The sequence below is a fragment of the Capricornis sumatraensis genome, chromosome 19, assembly GCF_032405125.1.
Source record: "Capricornis sumatraensis isolate serow.1 chromosome 19, serow.2, whole genome shotgun sequence".
Classification (NCBI taxonomy): domain Eukaryota; kingdom Metazoa; phylum Chordata; class Mammalia; order Artiodactyla; family Bovidae; genus Capricornis; species Capricornis sumatraensis.
The window spans coordinates 19,759,788-19,776,131 of record NC_091087.1 but is presented as its reverse complement, the minus strand read 5'-3'; the positions used below and the strand labels follow the sequence as shown (position 1 = coordinate 19,776,131).

Below are 16,344 nucleotides of genomic sequence, written 5' to 3'. Positions count from 1 at the left end.
TGCTAATATTGAAAAACCGCTTATGAATCGATAACAGCCGGGTGACCAAATACAAAAATGGGCAAAGGTTAGGAATGGAGAATTCATTTGGAAGAGGAGATTCAAATGGCCTGTAGGACAAGATGAACAGTATCACCACTAAGGAAATGTACATTAAAGTAACAATAAGTTAACCCATTCAGATTAGCAAAAATTACAGGGTGAAATTCACACAAATTTCTGAGTGTGACTTGCTACACCAGAGAATAGTCTGGAGTATCTAAATACAGAGGCCCATTTTCTGGGAGTCTGTCCTGTAGGAATGCAAACATGTATGTGTATGATAAGGGTGCTGTTGTAGCCTTATAATGGCAAAAAGCTGGAAATAAATTGACTTCCCACTAATAGAAAGATGGTTAGATGAATAATAGGGCATTTATACTCTGTATTATTAGCAGTTGTTAAAAAAAAAATGAGTTGTTTTATAGAAAAAAGTCAAAATTGGAAGGAAAGAAAGCAGCAGCAAGAACCACAGAATCTCTGTGGCCTGTATGTTTAGCTTTACTAACGTGAAAGTCACGTAATGTAAAGAGGTGTAACCATTTAAAATGAACAGTTTAGTGACACGTAGAGCATTCACAGTGCTCTTGTGCAGCCACCGCCTCTGTCAAGTGCCAGAGCATTTCGATCATCCCAGAGAGAAAGCAGGCTTCATTTTGCCCTCTTCCTAGCTCACGACAACCGCAGTCTCTGTGGATTTACTTATTCTGGACTCTCTGTGTTAAGAGCATCACGCAGACTCGTATAGTGTGTGTTGGGCCTTCCACTAGGCATCTGGTTTTCAAGGTTTGTCCCTGTGGCACGCATCGGTACTTGATTCGTTTTTGTGACTGAATAATACACCATTGTATGGGTAGACTACAATTTGTCCTTTCATTAGTTGATGGGCATTTGGGTTTCTGCCTTTTGGCTGTTGTAAATTGTACTGCTGTGCACATTTGTATGCAATTATTTGAGTGCCTGTTTTCAGTTATTTTAGATGTATAGCTAGGAATGTGGAATTGCTTGCTTATGTGATAATTCTGTGTTTTTAACTTCTTGAGGAGCCACCAAGCTGTTTCCCACCATAAATATTTGAATAATGTGTTTGCATAAGCATAAAGACATGAAAGCATACACACAGTAGCAATTACCTTAGACCTGGTGGCCCAGACAGTAAAGAATCTGCCTGCAATGCAGGAGACCCAGGTTTGATCCCTGGGTCAGAATGATGCCCTGGAGAAGGAAATGGCAACCCACTCCAGTATTCTTGCTTGGTGAATCCCATGGACAGAGGAGCCGGGTGGGCTAGAGTCCATGGGGTCCCAAAGAGTCAGACATGACTGAGCAATTAACACTTCCATTTCTTTGTTTTTTTCCTTCTAGGCTGATAAAATGTGGGAGGATTGGAGGAAATTAATTTCTCCTTATCTGTTACTTCACTGGTTACAATGCACATGAATTACTTTTAAAGATAAAAATAATAAGAAAGAAAAAAGCATATAGAACAAAATCTTAAAAAAATATAGTATATATCAGGATCTAATGCCTGATGATCTGAGGTAGAGCTGATGTTAAAATAGAAATTAAGTGCACAATAAGTGTGATGCACTTGAATCATCCCAAACCCAAACCTTCTCCCCAGTCTATGGAAAAATTGTCTTCCACAAAACCAGTCCCTGGTGCCAAAAAGACTGGGAGCCTCTGGTATATATGGAAGCATAGTATTACATTTTACAGAGTCAAATGTTCCATTATAATCAAAATGAAGTAAACTTTGATTTCATTGTAGTTTCTTTTTAAACTTCAGTGTTAGGATTTGCATTTGACTTTTTTTCTTTAAAGTACATTCTCAGCGTCCAGTAAAGTTTTCAAGCCTTTAGAAAAATCTATGTTCTCCATCTTTTCTTCTTACTTGAAACACATTAACTGTAGATATTTAAAGATTCTTGTCTGCTAACTCTAATATCTGAATTACTGCGAGCCATCTTGTGTGTTTTCTTTTACCCCTTGGTTTTCAGTCATACAGCCCTGTCGTTTAGCGTGCCTAGTTATTTTTGATTAAATGGCAGGCACTGTGTTTTAAAAATTGTACAAGCTCCAGATGATGTCACTTTGCCCCAGAGAGGATTACTCTTTCCTTCCCCGTAACGCAGAGTGGGAGGTGATCCCTGCCACCATTGAGTGACCTGGTCCTCCTCTGGTCCCCCGTTCTGGGGCTTGGCCCTCCGGGGTCTTCGGCAGGGGGCCTGCTGCACTCGCTGCCCCTCCCCGCTGGCCGCTGTTACACTCGGGTCTTGGTTTACCTGGCACTGGGCCGCCCTCAGCTGCTCCGCTAGTCAGAAGGCTTCTAGCTTAGCTTTTTGGCCTTCCGCTCCCTGCAGATTCAGCAAGCGTTGTAAGGGAAAACTGGCTGTGTGTTTGGAGTCCCTCAAGTCTCCAGTGTCGCTTTAGCGTAGAAAGACCAGCAAGGGCTCTGTGGCTCTGTTTCTCCAGCAGTCGTTCTCTGCTGAGAAAAGCCCAGATATCCAGCTTCTTGCTCAGGCTCAGAATCACAGACCTTCCCAGTGCACTGCAGTGACTTCCGCAGAAGGCGACTCGCTGCCTCTGGGTTTTTGCTTTCGGAATCTTATCCCTTCTAGTCGTTATTGCTTGGGCTGCTCTTTGATGTCTTCAAGCAGATTGTTTTCTGTTTATCTGGCATTTTCTAATTGTTTTTGGCAGGGTGTAATTCTGCAGCCGTTAACTCTTCTAGAAGCAGAAGTTCCATATCTGTTCATCCTAAAAATCTTAGTTCAATTAATTGATCTCCATTTTATTGGTGGGGTAAGGAATGACTATACAATAACATGGTTGGAAAATATTTCCATGTTCTTAGATGCAGTCTTACAGTTTTACTGGGTTTTTTTTCCTCTTGGGATTAGACTGTGAGGTCACCGATTTTATATTCTGATTCTTAGAAAGAACCCTTCTTATTAAACTAACTCATAGTCTTTATTTTTTTTTTAATTTTTATTATTATTTTTTATTATTTTATTTTTTATTTTTTATTATTTTATTCTTACATGTGTTCCCAAACATGAACCCCACTCCCACCTCCCTCCCCATAACATCTCTGTGGGTCATAGTCTTTAAAACTTTGGATTTCTCACCCCTCTCCTTAATAGTCAGTACTTCCCAACCAGTGACCCTACCCCATGGAGGGTTCAAGAAGGAAGAAAAGCACTGTTTACTTTCTCTGGAAATAAATGCCTTGGCTTGAGTTTTAAGCATCTCTACTATACCACATACCTTGACACCCTTTTGAAACCATCTATTTCAAAATACAAGGTTTCATCTTCTATTTGAAGATGGCTTCAGACGATCCTTTCATGTTGTAGAGGTGTGTCTTTTTGTTGTTCGTTGGTTCTTTGGTTGAATAATCAAGTTTTTTACTTCTTGGTCCCCTGGCCTGCTCCACCCTCGGTCAGCAATGAATTTAAGCCACTGGTTGACTCTGTATTATTTTGATGGTCTAAATTTCTAAGCCAAACAGGTTCCTTGATGGAATTATTCTTTGCCTTTGTAGAAAAACACTAGAAGGCCAATAGAATGAGTAGAGAGAGGTTTAGTTGGTGGCACATCTTTGATCTTAACAAATTGTAGCAGGAAGATGGGTGTTCCGTGAGGCCACAGAGTTCCTGCTGGTTAAGCCTCTGTGTTAGTTTCCTGAGATTGTTGTAACACAGTAGTGCAAACTAGGTGGTTTAAAAGAACAGAAACGTGTTCTGTCAGTTTTGGAGGTAGAACTCTGAGATCGAGGTGTCAGCAGGGTGGGTTCCTTGTGTGCGGCCTGAGGGAGAGCCTGCTCGGCACGCTCTCCCAGCCTGCGGCGCGGGCCAGTGGGCCGCGAGGGAGAGCCCGCTCGGACGCTCTCCCGGCCTGCGGCGCGGGCCAGCGGGCCACGAGGGAGAGCCTGCGGTGCCGGCCAGCAGGCCGCGGCGCCTTGGCTTTGGCTGCCTTGCTCCAGTCTCTCTTCCTCTCTCCGTGGCCTTCCCCTACGTGTCTCTTTGTCCCAAACTGAATTTAGGGCCCGATGTAAATCCAAGATGATCTCAAGTCAGGATCCTTCATTATAACTCCGAGACCTGTTTTCAACTAAAGTCACTCTGAGAGGCTCCAAGCGGCTCTATGTTTGGGGGACCACATTTCAACCCAGTTGAGCCTCCTTTCCTGGACTTCTGTGTTTTCACTGTCTTTTATGATTCATAAGTGTGATTCTTCACCTCAGGAAAAAAGAGAGGCTTACAGAATGTCAAACAAACTGCAGTTTGGCTCCCATCCTTGAGAGTTACAGAATCCAGAGTAGAGGAATCGCTTTTTACAGGAAGAATGCAAGGAAGTGGTGTGGGCTGAGGAAGAAGAGTAGCCTCGGTAGGTATGGTCTGGCAAGTGTCCGGGGGCCAGGCATAGCCGACGGTACCAGCAGGTAAATAAACCTTAGAGGTATAAACAGGAGGATTACCTGTGGCTGTGAAACTCAGCAGTGCCTTTTCCCAAATAATTGCTTGGTGTTGGGTTTTTGTTGTTGTTGGGTTTTGTTTGCTTTAGTGAGATCTCATTCTGAGCGTCTGCCCTGGATTGGAAGGTAAGCAGATAGAAAATGAAAAGCAGTAAAAAAAAAAAAGAAAGCAAAAACAAAAAGCAGCAGTTTTTAAGATTGCAGAAGGAGAAAGGTGTTAAATTTTCTTTTGCCTTAAACATGTTGGCAAAGAATGTTAGGACTCATTACTTGTTTGATAAGCAGCAGTGCAGAGGCCGAGGAGGAGGAAATGGAACGTCTGTCTGCCGCATGTGTCAGCACTTTCCAGTTTAAACTTAGTGAAATGCAGCCATTTCTGGCAGTCATGAGATGATTATTTTCTTGCAGATCGAGGCGACTGGCAGAGGGAGAGAAAGTTCAACTATGGTGGTGGCAATAGCAATCCTCCCTGGGGGAGCGACAGGCACCATCAGTATGAGCAGCACTGGTACAAGGAGCACCACTACGGGGACCGGCGGCACATGGACGCCCACCGCTCAGGGAGCTACCGCCCCAACAGCCTGTCGAGAAAGAGGCCTTACGACCAGTACAGCAGCGACCGAGACCACCGGGGGCACAGGGACTACTATGACCGGTGTGTGGGGGCCTCAGGCTCCAGGCCCTGGCCTCTGCCTGGCGCGTTAGGTCTAGAAGGGGAGGGACAAGCAGTGCACACTCAACGTTCTTCCCCGTCAGGTGCTCATCCCTACTGTGCGCTGGCCCCAAGTCTGGTGCACTGGTCTGCCGTCCCGGCGTCTTCAGAGTGCTGGGGAGAAATAACGACACAGCCGATGCTGAGTGCCGTGGGATGGATGGACGAAAGAAGGGGTTTTTCAGTTTTTCCTGAGGGCTGAGGAAGCAGGGAGGTTTGAATTGTGCTGTAAAGAGTCAGTTAAGCAGAGAGAGAGAGAGAATAGACGTCACAGGAACAGGGCAAGGATGGGCCCCTAGGATGGGGTGTCCACCCCGAAGATGACAGGTTGGGTGGTGGAGGGGCCTCGAATGCCACGTTACAGGTTTTAAGTGTCATTCTCGGGGCCAGGGATCACACTTGTGTAGGGAGAGTTTGCTGCCTTCCTCTGAGAAAGTCTAGAGAATGGGTGGCCATAAAATAGTAGAACCAGCTGTCAGAATGGTGAAGGTCTGTACTAGGCTCTGGGTACCCCAAGTGGGACCCAGCCTGTGGTATGCCAGGAGCTGCAGCTCAAGGGTCAGAGCCTTTCCAAGGCATCCCTTCTCTGCAGCCATGATGTCATGTTATGATGGGCCAGCTTCTGTGAGAGTAGTTGTGGGAGTTGGGAAGGGCTAAAGAGGTTTTCTCGCTCTTTAATTTCAGGACTTAGCTATATTTTAACTTCCTAGGAGCTTCAGTTTCCCCTAAGCTGAAGACAGGCTCTGGCTGCACCTTGAATTTAACATAGGAAGCTTTCATATGAACATCTCCATGTCCCGCGTTGTTTTTGGAAGAGCTGGTGACCCCAGGCTGCTTTTAGGATAGCAGCTGTGGCGGAGCAGCAGCTGCCTCTGTTAGGCGGTCTGTGCCCCTCACCCCCACGCTTCTGTCTCCTCTTGTCTGGCTCCAGTGGGCATTTGCCCTGCATTTCTTATGTAGCTCCGTATTTCCATATTGCATCATTTTTCTTCTGCCTGAAGGACTTTTGTTTTGGTGTGGGTCTGCTGGTGATAAATTCTTTTAGCATTTGTATGTCTGAAAAAGTTTTTATTTTGTCTTCACTTATCAGAAATATTTTCTGCTGGGTAGACATTTATAGATTGACAGGTATAAATTTATAGATTGACACTTTTTTTCAGTGCTTTAATGATGTTCGTCTGCTTTCTACTGGTATCATTTCTGATGAAAATCTGCCATCTTTATTCCTCTTTGCATGATGCGTCTTTTTCTTCACCACTGGTTCCTAGCAATTTGATTATAATGTGCCATGGTGTATTTTCCCTGATGTTGCTTGTGCTTGGGAATTCTTGGGGCTGCCCATTTATCATTTTATCAAGTTTGGAAATTTTTTTACGATTATTTCTTTGACTACTTTATTCTGTTCCTCACTCTTGTGAAGGTTCCAGTTCCACGTTTGTCTCACAGTTCACTGGCGCTCTGTTGTTTTTAGTTTTGTCTTCTGTGTTTCGTTTGGATAGTTTCTGTTCCTTTGTCTCTTTCTAATCATGTGTGTCGTTGACATTTTGAAATCTGGTATACAATTTAAAAATGGTTTTCTATCCTTGTCTGCTAATTTTATTATTTGGGTCAGTTTCAATTGATTGATTTATTGCCTCCCTCTAGGTCTTATTTCCCTGGTTCTGTTCTTTTTCATATTCTTTTCCATTTTGATTTATTTTAGAATATTGCCTATAGCTCCTTGAGCTATCCCGTAGGGCCTTGTTGCTTCTCTCTCATGCATATAGCAGTTTGCGTCTACTAATCCCACGCTCCCGATTCATCCCTCCCCGACGCCCTTTCCCCTTTGGTAACTGGAAGTGTTTCTGTATCTGAGCCTCTGTTCTGTAAATAAGTTTCTTTGAATCATTTTTTAAAATTCCACATGTAAACAAAGTGATACCATGTGATATCTTTCTCTTTCTGACTTCACTTATACTATTATCTAGGTTTATCCATATTGCAGCCAATGATATTACTTATTTTTTTATAGTTGAAATTAATATTCCATTTTATATGTGCACCACATCTTTTTTATGCATTTATCCATCCATGAACATTTGTTTCCATGTCTTAACTATTACAAATAATGCTGCTGCAAACATAGGGGTGTGTGTATCTTTTCAAATTAGAGTTTTGTTCAGATATATGCCTAGGAATGGGATTGCTGGATCATATGGCAACTGTTTTCAGCTTTTTAAGGAACCTCCATACTTTTTTCCATAGTGGCTCTATCTATTTATATTCCCACTAATAATGTAAAAAAGGGTGCCCTTTCTCCACACCCTCTCCAACAGTTTGTTATTTGTGGACTTTCTAATGGCACCCATTCGGACCAGTGTAAGGTGATACATTGTAGTTCTGGTTTGTGTTTCTCTAAGAGGAGAGCGAAAAAGTTGGCTTAAAGCTCAACATTCAGAAAACGAAGATCATGGCATCTGGTCCCATCACTTCATGGCAAATAGATGGAGAAACAGTGGAAACAGTGTCAGACTTTATTTTGGGGGGCTGCAAAATCACTGCAGGTGGTGATTGCAGCCATGCAATTAAAAGACACTTACTCCTTGGAAGGAAAGTTATGTTCAACCTAGATAGCATATTCAAAAGCAGAGACATTACTTTGCCGACAAAGATCCGTCTAGTCAGGTTTATGGTTTTTCCAATGGTCATGTATGGATGCGAGAGTTGGACTGTGAAGAAAGCTGAGCGCTGAAGAATTGATGCTTTTGAACTGTGGTGTTGGAGAAGACTCTTGAGAGTCCTTGGACTGCAAGGAGATCCAACCAGTCCATCCTAAAGGAGATCAGTCCTGGGTGTTCTTTAGAAGGAATGATGCTGAAGCTGAAACTCCAGTACTTTGGCCACCTCATGCAAAGAGTTGACTCATTGGAGAAGACCCTGATGCTGGGAGGGATTGGGGACAGGAGGAGAAGGGGACGACAGAGGATGAGATGGCTGGATGGCATCACCAACTCGATGGACGTGAGTCTGAGTGAACTCCGGGAGTTGGTGATGGACAGGGAGGCCTGGCGTGCTGCGATGCTTGGGGTCGCAAAGAGTCAGACACGACTGAGCGACTGAACTGTACTGAATAATTAGCAGCATTAAGAATCTTTTCATCCATGTGTCTTCTTTGAAGAAATATCTACTTAAGTCTACCCATTTTTTAAGGTTTTTTTTTTTTTTTTTAATATGGACCGTTGTTTTAAAGTCTTCACTGAGTTTGTTGTGTCCTGGGTTTTGGCCATGCAACACATGGGATCTTCGCTCCCGACCAAGGACCGAATCTGCACTGCCTGCACCAGAACATGAGCCTTAATTATTGGACCCCAAGGAAGTCCCTCTGCCCATCTTTCGACAGTTTGTTTTTTTGCTACTGAGTTGTGTGAGCCGTTGGTATATTTTGGAGATTAAATCCTTGTTGGTGGCATTGTTTGCTGATATTTTCTCCCATTCCATAGGTTGATTTTTGTTTTGTTTATGGTTTTCTTTGCTATCCAAGAACTTTTAAGTTTGATGAGGTCCCATTTGCTTATTGCTTTTATTTCTCTATGCCTGATAATTTTTGATTAGGTACCTAGTTAAGTGCTGGATATTTTTGTCTTCCTATAAATGTTCTGGAGTTTTGTCCAGAAGCAGTTTAGTTACTTGGGAACAGTTTGATTCTTTAAGATCTTGCTGGTGGGACTTACGAGGCAGAACTGGAGCAGTGCTGGGGGTAGGACGCATGGTCTCCCCCGCTGAGGCGAGGCCCCTCATGGCGTTTAACCAGTGCCCCTTGGAGCGGAGGGTCCCAGTCTGGTTGGTGAGAAGAGAGCAGGCACTGCTCCAGCCCTGCGTGAGCACAGGGCGCAAGCATCTCCTGCCCTTCTCTGTCTTCCCTCCTGGCCCCTGGGTCGTTTTGTCACACATACAGCGTGAGCCTTATCCAGCTAGATACCCAAGGGAGCACCTTTGCTGATCTTTGAGCTCCTTTCTCTGCAGCACTTTCTTCTCTTGCACCCTACACTTGAACTCCAGCTGCGTTGATGCCCCGCCCCATCTCGGGAAGCCTGGGCTTCTGCTGAGCTGGGTGCTTGTAAGACTCACCTCATTTGTTTCTCATCCTGTAAGGAGCGCTCTTCTTTCTTTCCTGATGTCTGGTGTCTTGATAACCGTTGTCCACACATTTTGTCCCTTTCTGACTGTTTCAGCAGTAGGTATGGTCCTTGTTACTCCATCTTGGCTGGAACCTGGGCAGTCTGTCTCTCTTTCCCTCCCTCCCATCCTCTCTCCTCCTCCTTTTTTCATCCAGGTGAAACTCACATAACAAATCAGTCATTTTAAAGTGAACAGTTCGGGAGCATTTATTTAGCACAGTTACTGTGTTGTGCAGCCACCACCTCCGCCAAGTTCCCAGATACGCTCATCACCTTAGAGACGTTCTGCCCGCTGAGCAGCCACTCCGTCCTTTCTCTGCCTGGCTCCTGGCAGCCACCAGCCTTCTGCATGCTGTTTCTGTGGACTTGCTACTCTGGGTAGTTTGCATAAATGGAATCATGCAATATATGGCCTTTTATGATTGGCATTTTCAGATGTTTAACATGATGCTTGAGAGATTCATTCACATTGTACCATGTATAGTACTTCAGTTCTTTTCATGGGTGAATGATATTCCACTGTATATATTAGGTTGATACAAAAGTAATTGTGGTTTCAGACTGTGAATTTTAAATCACTGTAACTAGGCTTAAACACATCTTTCTTAAAACAGGAACCATTACAATCAACACATGTTTTCCAATGAGGTATAAGTTTGTTTATTCCTGTAGCATAAAAATCCGTGCTTTGGGCTTCAGTGAACTCTTGGAAAGCATTTTCTGCCTCCTACTAGTTGTGGAAGCATTTTGCCTACAAAAAGTCGTTGAGATGCCTGAAGGAAGTGGTAGTCAGTTGGCGAGAGGTCAGGTGAATATGGCAGATGAGGCAACGTTTCATGGTCCATTGATTCAGCTCTTGAAGCATTGTTTGTGTGACCTGTGGTCAGGTGGTGTTGTGGAGAAGAGTTGTGCTCATTTTTCTGTTGACCGGTACCAGCCGCAAGTGTAGCAGTTTTCGGTGCATCTCACTGACTTGCTGAGCGTACTTCTCAGCTGTCATGGTTTCGCCCGGGGTTCAGAAGGCTCTAGTGGGTCAGACGGGCAGCAGCCCAGCAGACAGTGGCCGTGACCTCTTCTTGGTGCGGATTTGGCTTGGCTCTCAGTCCAGCCCCTGAGCTGGTTGTCGCTGGCTGTCTTGTAAAATCCACTTTTCATCACACATCACAATCTGAGAAATGGATCGATGTTTTATAGAAAACGACGATTGTTTTGATTTGTGGTCAGCTCATGAGGCACCCACTTACTGAGCTTTTTCACTTTTCCAATCTGCTTCAAATGCCGAATGACCACAGAATGGTTGACGCTAAGTTCTTTGGCATCTTCCTGTATAGTTACAAGAGGATCATCTTCAGTGATTGCTTTCAGTTGGTTGCCATCAGCTTCCAATGGCCAGCCACTGCATTCTCATCTTTGAGGCTCTCAGCGCCTTTGCTAAGCGTCTTGAGCCGCCACTGCACTGTGCATTCGTTAGCAGTTTCTGGGCCAGATGCGTTGTTGATGCGAATTGTCGCTGCTGCTTTACGACCCATTTTGAACTCATTAAGAAAATCACTCGAATTTGCTTTTTAGTCTAACATCATTTCTGTAGTCTAAACAGAAATAGCAAGTAATATGTTATTAGCAAAAAAACTGTCAACTGAGAAATGCACATTAAAATGATGTATAACATAAACACATTTATATAAGAATGTATTTCAACATCAAATGGCAGAGTTACTTTTGCACCAACCTAATACATTCTCCATTTTGTTTATCCATTCATTCATTAATAGACATTTGAGTTTTTCTGCCTTTTGGTTATTGTGAATAGTGCTACTGTGAGCGTGGTGTTTAAGTGTTGTTTGAATATCTGTTCTGAGTGCTTTGGGGTTATTTACCTAGGATTGGAGTTGTTAGTCATATGGTAGTTCTATGTTTAACTTTTAAGGAAGCACCAAACTGTTTTCCACTAGAGCTGAACTATTTTACAGTCCCAACCAGCTATGTATGAGCATTGCAGTTTCCCCCCATTTTCACCAGCTTTTATTTTCAGTGTTTTGAAGGTAGCCATCCTGACGGCAGTTTTGACTTGCATTCGCCTGGTGATTAATGCTCATTAAAGATGTCGAGCACCTTTTTGTGTGCTTTGGAGTCGCTTGTGCATCTCCCTTGGAGAAATGTCTGCTCAAGTCCTTTGCCCATTCTTGAGTTGGGGATTGTTGTCGAGTTTTACAGCTTCTCTGTGAACAGTATAACAAGCAGTTTGCCATAGTCCCCACTAAAAATCTTAATATTCTTCACATTGAGTCTGTTTGAAAGTAATTAATGCTGCACTTACTGTTGAATATCTAGGTTGCCTGAGTTTTTGCTCTTACTAATAACTTAGAAAGTAATTTCTGTGGCTCTTTTTCTCCTGGGCTGGTTGAGGAGCATGAAAGTGTTTGTAGCTCTTGCCAGTTTTCCTGAAGGGAATGTGAGTTTACAAAGCCATCGTGAGTCAAGTTTGTACTCGTTTCACTTGATGAGGCTCATGTCATTTCATGGGCTGTGTTTTGCCGTAAGTATAAAGTAGCCCTTTGTTATTACTTTAGTTTGGTTTTGGTTTTGAGTTCTAGTAATGTAAGTATTTGCTCAGTCCCTGGAAGTGTCCTCCAGCATGAGGAAGAGCCAGTGGATGACGGAGGAGGCGTGGGAATCCAGCCTTTGTCTTCAGCTGACTCTCGTGTCTCTATTTCAGGCACCATCATGACTCCAAGCGGAGGCGATCTGATGAATTTAGGCCTCAAAATTACCACCAGCAGGATTTCCGACGAATGTCTGATCACCGGCCCCCTATGGGCTACCACGGCCAGGGGCCCTCGGACCATCACCGCTCTTTCCACACAGACAAACTGGGGGAGTATAAACAGCCCCTACCCCCGCTGCACCCCGCAGTCTCAGATCCTCGCTCACCCCCTTCTCAGAAATCTCCTCACGATTCCAAGTCACCCCTGGATCATCGGTCTCCTTTGGAGAGATCACTAGAACAGAAAAACAACCCAGATTATAACTGGAATGTTAGGAAAACATAAAGGGCCGCTTGGAAGGCAGGGCAGCGCGAGCGTCATGGAGCACCTGGACGTCTTTGGTCTGATCCACAGGAGCCGGTCCCCCAGACCCGAGAGGGCGTTTCTGGACGCGGGGCTGCCGTCAGCCTGCTGCTGAGGGGCGCTCAGAGTGTGGAGGCCTTCGGCTCAGTCCGGCTTTGATCTGGGTCACCCCCTCCTGCACTTGGGCACCCATCGCATTCCGGCCTGGTCCTGGCCTCCCACTCAGATGGGTGCCAGGAGGAAGTGGTGATGGTTTTGTCGGCCAGCTTCATGGGCTGTTTCCCAGTGAAGGCAGGAGAGGTCTTAGGGTCGTGAATGTTTTGTCACCCTGGACCTCAGTGCCGGGCCAGGGAAGGCACGAGTGCATGAAGGCTGCTGGGACCCGCTGGACACACGGGGTCTGGTGCACTCTGATGAGATGGATGCTGCTGATGGGGTGAGCGGACACGTGGGTGGGATCTCGCACCACAGGACTTGCAGGGGAACAGGTAGCCCCTCAGATGTGTCCTCGGGAGAAGTGACACTCGAGCTTCACTGTGTGACAGCTGTGGTGTGGAGGAGCGGGGGGTGGGAGGCCACCTCCTCCACGGCCTCTTCTCCAGCAACACTAAATTTCCCCACACTGTGTGTCTCAGAGGTGTGGTCTCCCGCGTGGGCCTCCTTTACCCCAACCCCCAGCCCCACCCCTGTCCCCGGCCCCGCCCAGGGAAGATAGTAGTTCAGGCTGCAGTGGGCGGGGGCTGGTTTGCCTGGGAGGCCTTGAGTGCAGGGCGGGGTGGCTCGGGAATCCACCAGAGATGACTGGAGAGGACGGGGAGGGAGCAGGCTTGTGCCTGGCTGGGTGCTGGCGGCACTGGGGCAGGGCGCTGGGGAGGGGGGTGGATGGGTTTTCCAGCCTGGGGGTGGGGGGGTTGGTGGTGTGGTCCGTGCGGTGGTGGGTCGCCATCTGCAGCTCATCTTGGATCCCTTTGTACAACCTGAGGAGGGAGAATTCATGGAATCACACGTCTGCCACTCCTGCGGTGGGTGGCCAGATACAAATCAGTTACTCCCTGTGGGGAACATGCTGCACTGCTAGTTGGAGATCGTTAGAGCTGAACTCAGTATCGTTTAGAATGAGGTCAAGCTAAGTCCAAACCTAAGTTCATTTTTCCCCCACACTGGAAGCCTTCAAGGACAGGGTGACTGAGCTTAAGACAGGAAGAGCTGGACTGGAGGAGGGGCTGAGAGGCAGGCTAGCTGCAGCAACTAAGCAGCCTCAGAGCTCCTGCTTCTGGGGACTTCCGTCCTGTTCACCTTAAATGGAACTCACCAGTAGAGTATGCAGAGGCCTTTCTAGACAGAAACAAAATAACTGACTTGAACGTGCAGTGAGCCTGTGAGTCTCCCGGCTCAGAGCTGGTGGAAACCCTTCCCTCAGTGTACACAGAGTCACACTCCCCACACTAACTGCTCCTCTCCAGGGGACTCCATGAGTCACCGTCACTCACTTGGCGGTTCCCAGGCAGCTCCACTCATGCCTTTCCTGTGGGCAGCTCTGGGGGGCTCTCGCTCTCTGCTCCCCAGAGCATCTTCGGTTCGCCTGTGCTGAGGTTCTCGTGAGAGGCTGGGTCCGCACAGCTGGTGTGGGGAGCTCCGGGGGCTCAGCATCTCCTAGTCCATTTCTCCTCCTGGTACTTGGGTCCGTTCAGCCTGGGTTGTAGAGCGCACCTGGAGCACAGCCCGGGGGACCACAGCGGAGCCCCAGCCAGTCACCCCACCGGGGCCATGCCTGAGTGCTCTGTGGGGAGAGAGGGAAGTGCGCCTCTGCTTGGGTTGGGTTCCCTCCCTGCAGTACTGACAATCCCCGGGCCGGAGAGGAAGGGCAGGCCGGCTTGCAGGTCCCCAAGCCATCAACGGGCCATGGGGTCTGCAGAGCAGGCCCCAGCTCGGCTTCCCCTGTAGGAAGTCGGGTTGTGACCCTTTCAGTTAGAGGGGCCAGGGGAGGACTGGCGGGGCCTGCATTTCAGACCTCAAGGTTTTTGGGTTTTTTTCCTCTGAAGTTGATAGGAGGTGTGAGTTATTCCCGAAGATGTCTCATCATGAGGACAAAGGGGCTGCCGTTAGTCCACATTCAGGACCTCTAGTGCCATACGCTGCAGCAGAAGGCAGTGTCAGCCAGACCAGTGTTAAGTGGATTACAGAAAGCACAGTGTCCTCACAAGAGCATCTCTTTTAGGTGCCGGAGTGTGTTTGCAGAGTGGGTTGGGAGAAAGAAAGCATTTCCTCATTGTCGTCAGTATGAATACTGTATGCTTCTGTCAAAACCAGAAATTTGCACAGATAGGAATTCTCTCACTCGTGGATGGGAGAAGCCGCCCCCGAGTCTCTGAGGATGGTTTTCCATGGAGACTGGCTCTGAAGGATGTAGTTACTAAGTAGAAAGGGCAAGGGGCCGAGGAAGAGGAGAGTTAGCACCACCGAGAACCTGACCAGGAGCACGGATTCACGTGTGTGCCCTCGTCCCCGCCGAGGTCACGGTAACCTCAGACTGGCCCCCCATCAGCTGCTGCCCCGGGCTCCCCCCTTTTCAGCCATTCCTTCCTCACACCCTCCGATGGGAACCCAGGACACCTCTCATGTCGTGCTGCAGACACTCTAACCTGATACCTGAGGGCCGCATCAGGGCACACGGTGCAAATGCAGCCCCGTTAGGAATTCACACAGCGACACGGAAATCCTACAGACCAAAACCCACTCCTCAGCAGGAGCGGTGGGCCCCCGGCTCGTCTAGGGGCGGCCGTGTTGGTGAGGAGAGCCAGGCCAGGGGTCCAGGCTGCTTTAGTCCATCTGCGCCCCACTTGGTTGGGGACGGGTGATTTTTCTTTATTGTAAAATTGTGGACTTTTAAAACCTGTTGACTAAACAGTAATTAATTTATATTTGTGAAAAATGCCACTGTCCTAGTGATTTCTGATGTAAATAATGTTGTTTATATAGTATGTATTAAATTTTCCTACATTGTAAAACTGCTGTACTTTTGACTCTTATATATTAAAAAGTGTTACTGAGGATTTTTAGAATCAGGCGAACACGTTGCATTGCATTGGTGTGACCTATGACCGCACCTACCACCTCATCTCCCTTCCTCCGGGTGCTGGGTCATTGGGATTCTTGGACAGCTTGTGAAACAGAGCTTTTCCGCTACCCGGGCCCCCGTTCTGTCATTGGGTCCAGAACCTAACACTTCGTGCGGGTTCTAGACTTCTCTCCAAGTAGCAGAGGCTGACAGTCCCCAGCCAGCCACTGCTGTCGTCTTGCCTTCCCTGCGCTCACCAGGTCCATGTGGAGCAGCTGCCCTCCGAGTTCCAGCTGGGTCACGCCGGGTGGGGGCCATCCCCGGGAGTCCCTGCAGCCCCCTGGAGGAAGCCAGACCGCCGGGTCTGAGCCAGCCTGCAGCCTCGAGGGTAATTTTACAGTTGGGCCGTATATTCTTGAAGGAGGAAAGAGCACTTTATAATGGAAACACTGACACAAATGTTAACTCGAGTGATTTGGCGCAGGGGCCGGCTCAGCTCCTGCAAGGCCCAGACGGAGGGAGGGTGGCACGGCGGTGGAGACCGTCTGCACAGGAGGCGGAGAGGCCTGCCAGACCCCGGGGGTTTCACCAACACTTGGTGACTTTGAAACCACACTTCACAAAGGTCTTCCATTAATTCTCAATCCCAGATAGGCCTGTGTGTCCACTTGGAGCCTGGGGGTGAACTCCTGTGGCACCCGCCCAGGACACACTGCTGCAGGGGGCCTCCCTTGCCCGGCTGCGTTGGGGTTCCAGCGTAAGGAGTGGGAGTCAAGAGACTCCAGGAAGAGCTCAGGGTTCTTCCTGACCATAAACTTAACTTTCAATTG

General features: G+C 47.2%; 1 protein-coding gene across 1 annotated transcript in view; it reads left to right on the top strand.

Annotated features, from left to right (window-relative positions):
* CHD2 (chromodomain helicase DNA binding protein 2) overlaps positions 1-13,191 on the top strand; it is a 108,408-nt gene extending 95,217 nt beyond the window's left edge. The window contains exons 37-38 of the mRNA XM_068990884.1: positions 4,928-5,174; positions 12,105-13,191. Coding sequence (XP_068846985.1) covers positions 4,928-5,174; positions 12,105-12,438 — 581 coding nt within the window. The 3' untranslated portion in view covers positions 12,439-13,191. The remainder of the gene's footprint in view (positions 1-4,927; positions 5,175-12,104) is intronic.
* The last annotated feature ends 3,153 nt before the right edge of the window (positions 13,192-16,344 follow it).